Source organism: Urocampus carinirostris, chromosome 20 (genome assembly GCF_059441175.1).
Source record: "Urocampus carinirostris isolate Australia breed hairy pipefish chromosome 20, RoL_Ucar_1.0, whole genome shotgun sequence".
Lineage (NCBI taxonomy): Eukaryota > Metazoa > Chordata > Actinopteri > Syngnathiformes > Syngnathidae > Urocampus > Urocampus carinirostris.
The window spans coordinates 11,151,954-11,167,993 of NC_142368.1; the positions used below are offsets into that span (position 1 = coordinate 11,151,954).

The following is a 16,040-nucleotide window of genomic DNA, read 5'->3' on the forward strand; positions in this document are numbered from 1 at the left end:
AGCTACCCGTATCCTGTTTCTTGTATCGATCCCCGATCCAAGGTCCGTTCCCCGTTCCCAGCTACCCGTATCCTGAATAAAACGGCCTGGAGAGAGATGGGTGCCGCCAGGTTGTACTTGCCCCAGACACACCACAGGAAGCATGTTTTTATTCAATAGGAATTGCTTTCTGGCCATCGGTGTGTGAGTGTGTGTGCGTGAATAGGTAGGTGTAAAGCATATTGTAAAGCCCTTTAGGAGGTCGTCAGTGACTTGAAAAGCACTATACGAATGCAGAACATTTACCATTTACTTTCGTTTGGTGATCAGCCGAGTAACAGAAGTTCATCAGTACCAGCAGGTGGCAGCAGATTATCATTTTTCTGTTTTAATAGGTTTCTATCCTAGTTATATCATAGAGGCAGCAGTGGTTAGCGCGTGTGAGGCACAGTTCTGAGGTCATGAGATCAAACCTCCTGTGTGGAGTTTGCATGTTCTCCCCGTGCTTGTGTGGGTGTCCTCCGGGCACTCCGGTTTCCTCGCACATTCCAAAAACACGCATGTCAGGTTAATTGGCCGATCCAAATTGTCCCTAGGTGTGAATGAGAGAGTGAGTTGTCTGTCTCTGTATACCCTGCAACCAGTTCAGGGTGTCCCCTGCCCACTGTCCGAAGATAGCTGGGACGGGCTCCAGCACCCCCGCGACCCTATTGAGGATAAGCTGTGCAGATAATAGATGGATAGTTATATCCTCATACGGTAGTATAGTGTATTTAATATATTGTTTGATGAAAGTGGCTAAGATAACACTGAAAACAACTTTTTAAAAACATCAAATAAAGTAAAAACCTTGCGCAAGTTGTTGCGGAGTTTAATTATAATTTTTATAATTTAATGAATTTGACTCGGTTGATCATAAGGTTAGCAGTGCATTTCTAACAAAATAACGAAAAACAATAACGTAAATAACAAGCTGCATACAAGCAAGGAATGAAAAGTGATTTCTCTAATGTTTTGGTGCGTTCACAGGATTTAGTGCTTTCTGTGCGTGATGTTGCAAAGCACGCCTCCCTTAGGCCGGAGGGTTCCTAGGTCCCGGATTTCGAAGCTCTGGCCCGGCGTCAAGTTGAAGTCAAACCTCTGTAGAAACTTGGCCATCACCACTTTGGCTTCCATCTGGAGATGAAATTGTGCAATGGGGTTTATTGGTTAACATTTTTCTCTCTGCTGAATACAGACGCTCCCCTACTTACAACCATTCGACTTACGAAAAACGGTGGATACGAACATTTTTTCGGGATGTCGAAGAATTTCCGGACATTGCTGTAAGTTAGATTTTGTATTGTGTGCACCGAGTACAGGACATTACTGTAGTGCTTCTTTCCGCCACGTGGCGCTGTGAGAGCTCACCCAGCATTCACCCCAAAAATAAATCCGCCTCCTCTTCCTAGTTCAGGTGTAAACATTCTACTGCATCTCCAGCGCACTAAGAACTTTGACATATTTATTGTTTAATATCTCGTGCATCTACTCAATATGGTTGGTGTAAAGTGGTAAAAAGAGGCGAGCCGTTGCTTTTGAAATGAAAGTGGAATAAGAAAGCTTGAGGCGGTTGAGAAAATAGTTCGATCGCTTTTTTCAGCCTCTTTCTACCACGGAGGAGGAAATCGCCTAACTCTTGAAGCTCATCTTCCAAAACTAAGTTAAACTTAACTTTATTTATCTTTATAGAGCATATTATTTTATGAATTTTTTTTTAGTACCAAACAATACAGGTTACTTATACTAACCTTAAACACACTTATAACAACCTTAAACATACAAAATATAGCACTGAAGAAACCTATGAACAAATTTAACCTAAGAACGATAGTAGTAGTATTACTACTACTAGTAGTACTCTTATTACTACTAGTTGTACTAGTCTTATTACTAGGGGTAGTAGTAGTATTAATACTAATAGTAGTAGTAGTATTATTACTAGTAGTAGTAGTATTACTAGTAGTAGTATTACTAGTAGTGGTATTACTCATAGTAGTAGGAGTCTTATTGCTAATAGTAATAGTAGAAGTATTACTGGTCGTAGTAATATTATTAATACCAGTATTATTATTACTAGCACTTGTATTATTACTAGTAGTAGTGTTATTAGTACTAGTAGTACTACTAGTAGTACTACTAGTACAAGTAATACTAGTACTAGTAGTAGTATTATTACTACTAATCTTATTAGTAGTATTACTACTAGTAGTAATATTACTCGCAGTAGTATTATTACGAGTAGTAGTCTCACTACTACTACTAGTAGTAGTAGTCTTATTACTAGTAGTAATAGTAGTAGTATTACTGGTAGTAGTAGTAGTACTAATACTAGTAGTATTAGCGCTAGTACTAGCACTCGTATTATTAATAGTACTAGTATTACTAGTACTAGTTGTATTACTAGTAGTATTACTAATAGTAGTTTTACAAGTAGTAGTAGTAGTTCTAGTACTATTAATAGTCGTATTATTACTAGTAGTAGTATTACTAGTAGTAGTATTATTATTATTTATTATGATAAGTAGTACTAGTTTTAGTAGTATTATTATTATTACTAGTAGTAGTATTCAACATAATGTTCTATGTATGTTTAAATAACACTGTGTTTCATGTGATGGGAACTGCATAAAATGTGTTTCTTGTTATTGCTGTATTGTGTGTTTGTTTGTTTGTTTTACAGTAAATTACCTGAGCAAAGTTCTGTCCCAGGCAGGAACGCGGGCCGAGAGAAAAAGGGTAGTAGCAGTAATATGGCCTGAAAACACAAAACTTTTCATTATTCCTTATAAATGCTTCCCCTATTATCTTTGTTTTTGGATCACTTTAAATTGTGTGCGTCAGATAACAATTTTTGTAAAGGATTTTTTCTTTTTTTTTAAACATACTGCTACGTGTAAAGATGCTCGAAGAACTTTTTGTATTATTTATTTGGTAAATAAAACACATTTGTTTACACTAATCTGTCACAGTCTTGTACCACGGACAGACTGAGATCTTTTCTTCCTCATGCCATGAGGCTCTTTAACTCCACCCGGCGGAGTAAAGGCCCACATTAAACCACACCCCCCACATTGCATATTACCGTATTTTTATTGCAGTGTGTATTCTGTGTAGCACTATCTAGATACTCTATATAACACGCTACATTGGGTCTCGTATTCTTTTTGCTTTATTATTGTTTTGTTCTCCAGCGCAGGGATGCTGCTGGAAGTTGGAATTGCCCTGCGGGGATGAATAAAGTATCTATCTATCCATCTATCTAATCATCGTTGATTTTTTTTTTCTACGTAGTCTGTCTCGCCGTGAGTTAACAGGTGCCGCGTTGTGTTGGGAAGGTTAATTATCCTTTAATAAGGGGAATTGTGATCATGAATATGGGGAGTGCCGTAAAATCAGGTTTATAGAGCGCACCTGATTATAAGCCGCACCCACCACTTTTTAGGTGAATTGCCACTTTTGTACTTACACAAGCCGCACCTGTATATAAGCCGCGTGCGCCCGTATTATAACATATGATACTGTCACAGGCTTAATCCAGACCAGGCTGTAGGTTCCGCAAATGTAACTCAGTAGATAGTACACAATTCTAAAACCACAGTCGGCGTCGTGAATGGGAAATGATACCTGTAATTAACGTATGATGCAGACTTGTAAAGTCCGGTTCCCATTGAAAGTAATCCAAGGAAAAAAAATGTATATTTCCAACGTTAAGGGTGGGAAAAATATATATCCACTATTGTCCGCTGCGACAACAAACAGATCTACCGGTAACTCAGCTTTACCCCACTTCCCATCAGCCCGTGTTTGCTCCGCCCCTTCTTTTTGATTCGCCCGTAGAACACATAACAGAATAAGTCTCTAAAATAAATACATTACAAAAATATACAGTTGCAAAAACATATTATACATAGTTACACATATTTACGAAGAAAGACGGTACACCGAGAGAGTTTTCAAAGCTTTAATAATAATAATATAACTTTTATCCCAAACCATGCCTGTGAAAGGTACCACCACGCTAGTAGGATCACGCTCGCAATGCATCAAACGTGCGTGGAAAAAAAAAGCATCCCGTAATTGTGAAATTGACGGTAGATCGTCCTCAACTTCCTCCACGTAACTGTCTTCCTCGTTATCGGAAAGTACCTTTATTTTACAGGCAATGTATGCATAAACTTCGAGGTTGCAGTCTTTCTCGGCGCACATATTCTGCTGGTCTTAATCTTACCTTTTATACTCCAGCACCGCTGGTAGCCATTAGAAAAATTACATAAATTGGCCGCGTCACTGAATAAGCCGCAGGGCTGAACATTTGGGAAAAAAGTAGCAGCTTATAGTCCGGAATTTACGGTAATTGGCTGAGGTTGACAGGTATGTCATGCAAATGGTAAAATTCCAGTCAAGATGGAATAAGGAAACACAAGTACGATATTTTTTTCCTTACTTGGGAGCGTCCGGATGGAAGCGATCTGGGTCAAACTCAAGCGGATTCTTAAAGAATCTTTCCATTCTGCTGGACACGTACGAGCTGAACTGAATTACGAAAAAAAGAAAAAGAAATAATCACCTTCATCTCTCTTCTAGTGTTACTTGCGTGTCTTACGATACAAGTGGCTCCGGCTGGAATGTGAATGCCATCGCTGATTAAATCATCGACCAGATCACGGGACGTCCCTGGAGCTGTCGGGTACAACCTTAAAGTTTCTTTCAGAACCTTTAAAAAGAACAAAAACATAATTCTAGCAACTCTAGTTACGAGATATTTGTGATACGAGAGGTTTTTCATCCAAAAATCTTGCCAGACATACGAAAGAAAATTTAAGTTACAAGAATTTCCAGAAACTACCACTAGAGGGCTCTCGTGTTGGGTTTTTATCATGGTCTCTAGCTGCCGCACTCCTCCACCACCAACCGCCTTTTTTCAGTAAGTGCTCATGATAAACTCACATTTTATTTCGTTAGTATCATCTTATTTATCTCATAAATGTATTTTTATGTTTAATTACTACTTGAATGTGTTTATGGTGATCAGGAAGACGTGTTTGATAGCAATTTAGTGTTTATCTGTATATCATGACCAGAACGGAATCAGGACCCAAATGCGTAGCGTTTACCACAGGTTTATTGATGGAAAGAGGAAGGGCAAGAAGAGGACGCGGGAAGCAAGCCGCTCACACAATCGGATTTTGATCAGAATACGGAAGTGGATCTTCCGGAGCGGGAGATGGCAGTGTCAAGGACAGAAAAAACAGGTCGATAGCCAGGACAGGAGAGCAAAAACGTGGTCAGGATCAAAAACGAGTCGTAAGCCGGGACGGGAGAGCAAACGTGGTCAGGGTCAAAAACAGGTCGTACCCAGAAACAAACAGGGAGATCAGGAACAGACAGGTGCAAAAAGTGGGACCAACGGGAGTCAACATCAAAATGCTTGCCTTGTAGAAACAGAGGTTCGCTGACGGACTGACAACAGGCGAGTCAAAGGACTGGGCTTAAAAAGGACAGGGAACCAATCAGGTAGCCCGTGGCGGCTGACGCCAAACGAGAGGGCACAGGTGATCCAAATCAATCATCATGACAATACATAGTCATTGTTCATAAGATTCCACAGTTTTCATTTTAGCCAATCAGAACGCAAGGCAGACGACAGGCCGTGGCTGCCGATTTTGGCATACAATGCACATGTGATCCACACGCTTGTACATTGTGTTGTATCAAAATGGTTGGACGATGAGTCTGGGGCACTTGTAATGTAGATCAGAAGTATCCAGAGCTTCGCAGGGGGTGAGGTTTTTCCCTTTTTCTCAGCCAAAAACTAATTTGGAGAAATGTTTGAGATGGATAAAGGCATGCGAGCGGCTTCAGGATAAACTAAGCCTTCGGAGGATTGATGGGAACTTTAATAATGTTATTTATTCTACAGTAAGTTTTTAATTTTCATGATATTACTTAGCTAAAATTCATAGGTTTCGAAAACAATTCGATGAAATTGTCCAAAAACAAATATAAAATAGAATAGAACGTATGCTTTGAGATATCTGCATGTATTCATAAACGTGTGTAAAACAACTTCATAGGCTTGCATTATCTTTTTCCCATCTCATCTCATTAGCCGTACCGCTTATCCTCAGTAGGGTCGCGGGGGGCTGGAGCCCATCCCAGCAATCATCGGGCAGTGGGCAGGGGACACCCTGAACTGGTTGCCAGCCAATCGCAGGGCACACAGGGACAGACAACTCATTCGCTCATTCACACCTAGGGACAATTTGGACCGGCCAATTCACCTGAAATGCATGTCTTTGGAATGTGGGAGGAAACCGGAGTGCCCGGAGGAAACCCACGCAAGCACGGGGAGAACATACAAACTCCGCACAGAAAGTCTGGAGCTGGATTTGAACCCACGACAGGTTCCCACGACATGAACTGTGCCGCACAAGCGCTAACCACTGCGCCGCCGTGCTGCCCCATTATCTTTTTTTCCTCGTGAATTGCCGAGATTCCAGATTCGAGTTTGAAATCAATAGTTTTTTGCTTACTCCTGAAAATATTTTTTAAGAAATAAAAAAGTTCCCCCCTCACCTGCTTTGAGAGAAACCAACATACCTGTGAAAGGTAAACAAGCTTCCCAAGATCGTCGTAGCTAATTTCTTGTTTTACCCCGATGACGTCGTCCACCTCTTTCTGAGCTCTACAAAATAAAACGAAATTTAAAAAAAAAACAACAAGGTCAGTAGTTTTGTTTACATTTTTTTCTCACTTTTCCAGAATGGCAGGATGCCTGCCCAGTTCCATGATGCAAAACGCCAACTGGTTAGCCGTGGTCTCCTGTCCTAGAAAAGCAAAGAAGCATTTACTGAACAAGGTAATGTCAAAATATTGTATGATATAGTTTAACATATATATGTACCGGAGCCATATCCCCCTAGTCGGAGGTGGTGCCGCTACTTTTTTCCCAAACGTTCAACCCTGCGGCTTATTCAGTGATGCGGCCAATTTATGTCACTTTTCTAACAGCCACCAGCGGCGCTCGAGTACAAAAGGTAAGATTTAGACCGGTGGAATATATGCGCCGAGGAAGACTGTAACTTCTTAGCTTGTGTACAAATTAAATTAGCGTAGAAATATCCTCACCATGCAAATTGCAAACAGAAAGGCACATGACGCAGCTTTCAAGCTAAATAGATAGAGCAGTCCGATAAAGAAGGAAACAGAGCTACTGCATGTAAACTTTACTTTGCGAGCGTGTTGCTAGCGTGTTTTTGAATAAGGGAGCGTGGGACGACGTCTATATGACATAGTCTCTTTCCCATACTGGGGAAGACGAATTTGATTACGTCAGTTATAAGGAGGAAGATGAGGACGGTTTACCGTGATTGTTTGGTTTGAACAATTTTATTGACACTATTAACAGCAAATAAACAATGTGAGGTTTGAACAATTTTTCTCGACAATCTTAACAGCAATTAAGCATATTCACAATTTCGTTATATCTGACAGCCGTTTACTGTGTTGCGAGTAGCGTTTTGCTACCCTTCACAGGCACGGTTTGGGATGAAAGTTATAATATTTTTATTAAAGCTTTGAAAACTCTTTCGCTGTAGCGTCTTTCTCTGTAAATATGTGTAACCATGTATAATATGTATTTGCAACTGTATATTTTTGTAATGTATGTATTTTAGAGACATATTCTGATATGTTTTCCACGGGCGAATCAAAAAGAAGGGGCGAAAACAACGGGGGCTGACGGGAAGTGGACTAAAGGTGAGACGTGTTTGTGGACGCAGCGGACAATAGTGGATGTATATTTTTCCCACCCTTACTTTTGGAAATATAATTTATTTTTCCTTGGATTAGTTTCAACAGGACCCGGACTCCGCAGGTCTGTATCAAACCTTAAGTATCGGTATAATTTTCCGTTAATTTTGCCGGCTGTGGTTTTTGGACTGTGTACTTTATATTCAGTTACAATCGCGGGACTCAAAGTCGGGTTTGGGTTAAATTTGGGATTGTGTTACATGTTTTAATGTGGGCGCATTGCGTAAGTACAAAAGCGGTTATCCTCTTAAAATGTGGTGGGTGCGGCTTATAATCAGGTGCGCTTTATAGTCCGGAATTTAGGGTATCTATCCATCTTTGCTAGCGCTTACGGAGATCTGTTTTTAATCTTTTCCTTTGATGTCACTGACTTGGAAAATAATCAGGGAACGTCATTAAATCACATCACCGTGAAAACAATAAAAGCCCCCATGACCTTAATCCGATTAAAATCTCACCGGCGATGAAGAAAGTCACAAAATTATCCAGCATGAATTCTTCGTCTTCTTTGGTCATGCTTTCCTCTGAAATCCCAGAAATCGATTCATTTCATTTCAAATTTGTTTAGAGCTTGGCGTTTGTATTAGCGGACCTTTTCCGGCCGATTTGATGATTTGTGTTAGGATGTCTTTGGGGAGATCATCGCCGCTCTGTAAGGCCATTTTCCTGTTGTGGATCCACTCGGCTCCTGTGGAACGCAGGAGCTGGCATGCGGCGCGCACGTCATTCACGACGGGCCAGTTTTTGGGATAGAACTGGAAGAAAAATTTGCTTTTTTGTCTTGAGCTGTAGGAAATGACTTGTTGGTTGTACATCCAAACAATTTCAAATGGTACACAATAATCTATTAATTATTGTTAAAAATATATGTAATGTCCTAGTGTGATCTTGTGACGATTAGATGTGCTAGTGCTTTCTTTTTCATTTTCCTCATGTTGAGGTTTTTCGAGTTTTTCCTTGCACTCATGTAGGTTTTAGATCAGGGGATGGTGTCATAATAGTCTGTAGTTTGCAACTGTCTGTGGTCTGTGCAGCCTTTTGAGGCTCCTTGTAATTAAGGGCTATACAAATAAATATGACTTGACTTGACTGAGGTTTTTGAGATTTTCCTTGCCCTGATGTAGGTTTTAGATCAGGGAATGGTGTCATAATAGTCTTTGGTTTGCAATAATCTGTGGTCTGTGCAGCCCTTTGAGGATCCTTGTGATTAAGGGCTATACTAATAAACATGATCTGCCTTGACTTGACTGAGATTTTCCTTGCCCTCATGTAGGTTTTACATCGGGGGCTGGTGTAATAATAGTCTGTAGTTTGCAATAATTTGTGGTCTGTGCAGCCCTCTTGAGACTCCTTGTGATTAAGGGCTATACAAATCAACATGACTTGATATGACCAGTTATTTTTTCCCTCCAAAATAATGCAACAACTTTGTACTGATACAGAGCCTTGCAAAAGTGTCGGTCCCCTCAAGATTTTTTCGACATATTGCCATATTTAGGCCTTAAACTTACAGATCGAAAACTCAAAATGGTTCCAAAGAATCATCACTGTTGAGACACAATTGTGAAAAGAAACCAAATGTATTCAACATTTTATATTGTGCTTACAAATAAAAATTGAAAAGTTGGTGTTGCGAAAAGGTTGTCCCCCTTTAAGTAATACTTTGTTCAACCTCCTTTAGCTGTGATCACAGCCACAACCCGGGGACAATATTTTTGCAACACTTCTGTTCAATTTTTTTATTGCAAATATTATATAAAATGTGGAAATAATTTGATTCCACATCACAATTGTGTCTCACATGTTGTTGATTCTTGGCAAATTACAATAATAACATCCAAAAAAATCCCCACATAGTAAAAAAGTTTGGAAACATCTGCTTGAACTATTCAAAATGTTTTCTGCTTTTTTAAATTAATCAAATTTCATCTGTTTATGTTTGTAAATTATTCAGCTTTTTTATACATAGAATTTAAAAAAATGAAAACATTATTTCATCTTAATACATTTACAATTATTAATTACAATATACAGTATGCTCATGATCTCATCTCATCTCATTAGCTGCACCGCTTATCCTCAGTAGGGTCGCGGGGGTGCTGGAGCCCATCCCAGCAATCATCGGGCAGTGGGCAGGGGACACCTTGAACCGGTTGCCAGCCAATCGCAGGGCACACAGGGACAGACAACTCGCTTGCTCATTCACACCTAGGGACAATTTGGACCGGCCAATCCACCTGAAATGCATGTCTTTGGAATGTGGGAGGAAACCGGAGTGCCCGGAGGAAACCCACGCAAGCACGGGGAGAACATGCAAATTTCGCACAGGAAGTCCGGAAGCTGGATTTGAACCCACACAGGAGGTTCCCAAGACCTTAGAACTGTGCCGCACACACGCTAACCACTGCGTCACCGTGCTGCCCTTTGCTCATGATATTAAATGCAATTGCTACATATTTATTTATCTACTGATGTTTACTTGCTTTTACATTAAATGTATATTACTCTTGATGTTTCTCCTTTCTTATATTTTTTGGGGAGATTTTTTGAAATTATGAATTTACTCAAAAAATTAACTGGTAATTATTCAAGAAACTTAAAAAGAAATAAAATTGCATTAAATTATGTACCCTCCTCATACTGAAGATGATTATTTAGTTTTGCAGTACCTGAAATAGAGCAATTTCTTCTATTCATTTATTTCAAAACATATATATGGATTCATTATCATACAATCTGAAAATGTATTATTGTACAACTCTTTTTAAAAAAAAATTCATTCATTTAAAAATATATATATATTACTGCTCTTCTGGATGGTTGTTTCCTATTTATTGACTGATAAAATAAAACTGCATTGAATTATGTCTATCTATCTATCAATCTATCTATCTACCTTGGTCATATCCCTCAAGAGGGGTGACCGACAGCAAGACACACACATACAATAACAAAGAAAATAAAAGGGAAATAAATAACAACAACAAAAACCACACAAAATTTTTTGGACCATGGCCAACCCAATTCCCCAAACACCCAAACAGGTTAAGCACCTCGGCACCTAAGTCGGTCATGCTTTCGTCCCTCCAGATGAAACGGGACACCAGAAAGCGGCCATGTCACTCGGGTCAGGGTGACACAACACACTCTTTTGTTCAACAGCAGGGCCCGACAGCTTTCACTGGTTTACCCCTGCCGCATCATACGGGTGCCCAGCCCATCCTTAAGAACGCGTCCACAATCCCACTATCCTTTCACAACACCTCTCCACTCCTTTCTATCACCAACAAGAGCTCTAGCTTCCATTATATTTAGACCTCTTTCCTGCAGTGCACTCATAACACCATCCATCCACGTCTATTGCGGCCTTCCTCTTGGTCTCCTTCCATTGACTTCTGCTCTGTAGATCCTCTTCAACATTCGCTCCTCATCCATCCTCTCCATGTGTCCAAACCAACCGAGTACTCTCTTATCAACACGCTTGCTCAGTTCCAAGACTACTCCAGTTCTGTCTCTCACAATTTCATTTCTCAGTCTATCCAATCTTGTCACTCCTAACATAGTCCTCAAACACTTCATCTCAAAAACATTCAACTTCCTTCTTAAATCTGCGTTCAGGCTCCAAGTCTCTGCACCATACAACACAGTCGGCACAATCACACTCTCATACAGTCCCCTCTTAACATCCATACTCGTACTCTTGTTGTTCATCACTCTCCTCAGAGCACCCAAAACCTTGCTTCCTTGATTCACTCTGTGCAACACCTCACTCTCCATTCCACCAACTGCAGCCACATCTCAACCCAAGTACCTAAAGCTTTCAACTTCTTAACGTCATGCCCACTCCATCACGTGAACACTTCATCACCTTACTCTTCCCAACATTGACACATAACTTACGCCTATCACATACTCTTCCAAACTCCGTTACCAACCTTCTCAATGTTTCCTCAGAATCAGCCACAAGCGCTGTGTCATCTGCAAACAACAACTGACTTACCTGCCACACTGTTCCACTGTTTTGCATTTAATTATGTACTATTCATAATTCAGTTTTGCAGTACCTGAAAGAGAATCATTACATTTTCCTGTTTTTTTTAATCCATCTATGGATTAGTTATTATAACATTTGAAAATTTATTATTGCACAACTATTTTTACAAATATGTTACTGGTCTGTATGGTTGTTTCATATTTATTTACTAATATCTATTCATTGTTAAATAAAACATGTTTTTCCATTCAGGTTTCTCTTTTGGACTCAACTTTCTCACCTCAACTTTAGATATAAAGCCATATAAAACCAAAAACCTTAATTAGACCATGAGATAATAAATACACTTAAAATGTATAAAAATAATAAAATAATAAAGTCTCATGCTGGGTCAATTGTATTGCCGGATGCCATTTTTTAAAACTCATAAAGTTGATTGAACAGGATTTTATCAATGTAAAAAATGCATTTGGATTTATTATTCCGAAGCTTACGATTTTGCATTACCTGAAAGAGAACGTTGCGTACATTGTAGAGCATCCCCTGCAAGCATGTCTCGATGGCTTTGGGGAAAGGAGAGTCCTCCAGCCGCTCTATGTCCATGCCGAACGCCACCTTAGAAAGGGAACAAACCTAATCCCTGTTACGAGAACTCATTTATGGATTTTTCTTATGTTTTTTCCTGAATGATGACACCGACCTTGATGATCACGTCCAAGGTGACACGGTTGACCAGATCCAGCATGCCGGCCTCCGATTTTTCGTCTGCGATGTTGGCCAGTTTCGTCATTAGTTTCTCAGCTCGCTCATTGAACGTGCCTGTCAGACTCCTTAAGTACCTGCGTAATCGCCAAATGATTTTATTTAGGAAATAATACATTTAGATGTGCGCCTTCTCCTTTTCCACAATGAATTCAAAAGCAATTCACAAAAACAATACACAGTACACAGTCAGGCGATGCCGATCTAAGACAGCCAACTATAATGATAACAGATAATTATTGCAACCATGTACATTTCTCAAAACTAACTGAGACCTTTATAGTTTAGTTGACACTCGAAATAAGGAGAGAAGACATCAATTGGTTTTGGACTTACAAGGAAAACAGGGGGGAGGGAGCCCAACCCTAATATAAGAGAACACATTATATATAAATATATATATATATATATATATATATATATATATATAAATATATACATGGGCAGCACAGCGGCTCAGTGGTTAGCACGTGGGCGGCACAGTTCTGAGGTCATGAGATTGAACCTCCTGTGTGGAGTTTGCATGTTCTCCCCGTGCTTTTCCAAAAACATGCATGTCAGGTTAATTGGCCGATCCAAATTGTCCCTAGGTGTGAACGAGCGAGTGACTTGTCTGTCTCTGTGTGCCCTGCGACTGGCTGGCAACCGGTTCAGGGTGTCCCCTGCCCACTGCCCGAGGATAACTGGGACGGGCTACAGCACCCCGTGACCCTACTGATGATAAGCGGTGCAGATAATGGATGTATATATATATATATATATATATATATGTATAAATACTTCAGATAGTTTTCTCTATACAATACTCACTTTACAAGTCAATGAAGACCTCCCAGAGCGCTTTACAGTGTGCTTCACATTTACCCATTCACACACCCACTCACACACCAATAGGGAGTCAGCCATGCAAGGCGCCTACCTGCTTATTGGGGGCATTGGGGATTCAGTGTCTTGCCCAAGGACACTAATGATAAACTTTAGTGTGGACAAAAAACTTGGACCTGTTAGACTAGATTATTATGTGGCGTTTTGTTTTTTACTACCACACAAGCTGTGTATGCCACACCCTATTTTATATACTGTAACTAAAAACCCACGCACAATGGTTACTGATTGACTGTTGGTACACTGATTTTTTTTTTTTGTTGGGGGGGCAAAGGAACTTACAGGCTGCTGAAAGCTGGGTCCATGATTCGTCGTTGTTTATACCATTGATCGTGGTTCCTAGCTGTTACCAGACCGTTTCCTAAAAACCTGCAGGTTGCACGCATTAATACAAATATAGTATATTTTTTTCTGCCTACAAGTGTGGCATTATAGTTCACCTTTGCCCAAACAGGCTGAAGAGTCGCTTGTGGAGGAACAAGTCTTTGGGATACTTGGAGGACATCAACATTTCCTGAGTACACGAAATAGACATTACTGCCCTCATTCATGTGTTGTATATTCATAAATGTGTCATATTTTGCCTTTACCTTAACAGTCTCTGGGGAGATAATAAACACAAGGACGTGGTGAAGCGAATTGAGTTTGTACACAGATCCATAATCCTCTGCCCTTTACACAATAGCATGTCAATGAAAAATGACAACGACAATAATAAAATTACGTTTACCATTTCAGAAAGGTGTCGTGCAATAGCTCTTCGTTTTTCATGGCTCTCAACAACATTGGGGTATGTCCTAACAGGAAACTTGAAAACAAGACGTTAAATGGAGTGAGCAGATGATAGATACATATATTTCTGTATTATTTTTTATGAAATATGATTATTTTTAATTTGTTTATGCGTTCCTTACCTTTCCCTCGGCGGTCCAGGTATGTGGTCATACTTCAGATGAATATACTTGAGGTAGGCGCAGTAACCGAGGAAGGCTACAAATAACACACACAAAAGTAACCCAAATACGTGAGTAGTAAGCGTAAAAATATATTTTAAAAGAGCCATTTTTGAAGAAATGAGAAGTTGTGTGAATTTCTCCGTTGTTACTGTAAGGGGGAGGGGCCAGGGAAATGCGCGTGACGTCACAACAATGGCCTCTCACGGCAACTTTTTATTATTTGACTTGTTTTTTTTAAATTTAATTTAGCACTAAATCCATACATTTAATGGAATCGTGATGGTGTTTGAAATGATTTTTGAGGTAAAATGTTTTTAAAACATTTTCACCCAAACAAGTCTTATCAAGAATACATTACGAGTCCAACACTGACATCTAGCGACAATTGTTATTCACTACTGTATATCGGATCAATAATGCTCACCCCTGTTGTACACTTTAAATGCAGTTCTTTGCATAAAAATGTTGATTCATCAATTTTTAGATGTTCTCTGTAAATGTAAAACATTGGAATGGTGTTGTAGGTACCTTCACTGTTGCCTCCATGATGTCCTGCTAATTTCCACTTACACAAAAACCACTGTGTACACATATTTAATAGAAAATATTTATGGCTTTAATTAAACCAATACATACAATGATTACTTTTTCATAATACATCTTCAGACTTCATATACCCTCTTTAACAGCCCGATTCAAGCACTTTTTGAGGATTTCCAAAACTGATGATCACATTTCTAAAATGTCATTTGAAGGAATCCTATGTGAATCATGTATTTGAGTGCCACAAATATATCTACGATTTACATATAAGACTTAAACATGCGTGTACATTTATCAAGACATACCGCTGTTAGATCTCAAATAAATCACAAATATATTTGTTTTTGAGACAAATCTCAAATGAAAGTAACGTACAGCTTACATTTTCAGTTGCAGGAGGTTCTTCCCGTTATAATTTTTCGCATGGCCCATAACAAATGTTCATTATTTATTTCATAATTCTTGCTCTATTACGCAATTCATAGTGTCCTGTTCAAATGTCGCCTGCACCTGTGCTCTTGGGACACATAGCCTTTTTTGGGCATTGACACTTGATAGAACAATGGCATACAAACAAATGCGAGCTGCCGTTACACACAAGGGAAGAAGAAATGCAATGGCATATCGAAGCTTCCAGAGAGCAATGCGGGTGTCATTAGGGGCGGCAGTAGGTAGAGCGATCGTTTTAGGATTAAGGGATCCCAGTTCGAATCCCGGCTTGTCCGTGTTACATGTCGAAGTGTCCTTGGGTAAGACACTGAACCCATAATACCCCCAATAAGCAGGTTAGCGTCTTACATGGCTGCAATACAAGGCTGCTATTGGGAAATGTGGAGCACATTGTAAAGCGCTTTGGGAAGTCATTGACTTGAAAAGCGCTATATAAATGCAGATCATTTCATTTCATTTCTGGGCACTCTCGTTGATGAACATGGCCTTAATTTCAAACATCTACAAACGCTTCACCCAAAATTCAAATACAGTGGAACCTCGGTTTTCGAACGCCTCTCAGTTCGAACAAATCGGTTCTCGACCCAAAATTCAGAGAAATTCTTGCTTCGCTGTTC

The 16,040-nt window shown here is 39.7% G+C and overlaps 1 protein-coding gene across 1 annotated transcript; it reads right to left on the reverse strand.

Annotated features, from left to right (window-relative positions):
• Positions 1 to 825: 825 nt before the first annotated feature.
• LOC148346220 (cholesterol 24-hydroxylase-like) lies at positions 826 to 14,597 on the reverse strand. Its single transcript, XM_088324763.1, has 15 exons — positions 14,389 to 14,597; positions 14,205 to 14,282; positions 14,065 to 14,146; positions 13,915 to 13,988; positions 13,757 to 13,843; positions 12,528 to 12,666; positions 12,335 to 12,442; positions 8,426 to 8,588; positions 8,292 to 8,357; positions 6,776 to 6,848; positions 6,622 to 6,706; positions 4,625 to 4,735; positions 4,466 to 4,554; positions 2,710 to 2,776; positions 826 to 1,155 (listed from the first exon to the last, which is right to left on the reverse strand). The coding sequence occupies exons 1-15, from the start codon at positions 14,535 to 14,537 to the stop codon at positions 1,012 to 1,014; spliced, it is 1,515 nt and encodes a 504-aa protein (XP_088180889.1). The 5' UTR covers positions 14,538 to 14,597; the 3' UTR covers positions 826 to 1,011.
• Positions 14,598 to 16,040: the final 1,443 nt, after the last annotated feature.

What these genes read in the sequence shown, in the direction of transcription:
- LOC148346220 (XM_088324763.1), bottom strand. Translation starts at nt 14,537, where the DNA reads ATGGCTCTTTTAAAATATATTTTTACGCTTACTACTCACGTATTTGGG. An exon ending in CCTGGACCGCCGAGGGAAAG is followed by an intron (nt 14,283 to 14,388) that starts GTAAGGAACGCA and finishes CTTGTTTTCAAG; the next exon opens with TTTCCTGTTAGGACATACCC. An exon ending in TGTGACTTTCTTCATCGCCG is followed by an intron (nt 6,849 to 8,291) that starts GTGAGATTTTAA and finishes TTGCTTTTCTAG; the next exon opens with GACAGGAGACCACGGCTAAC.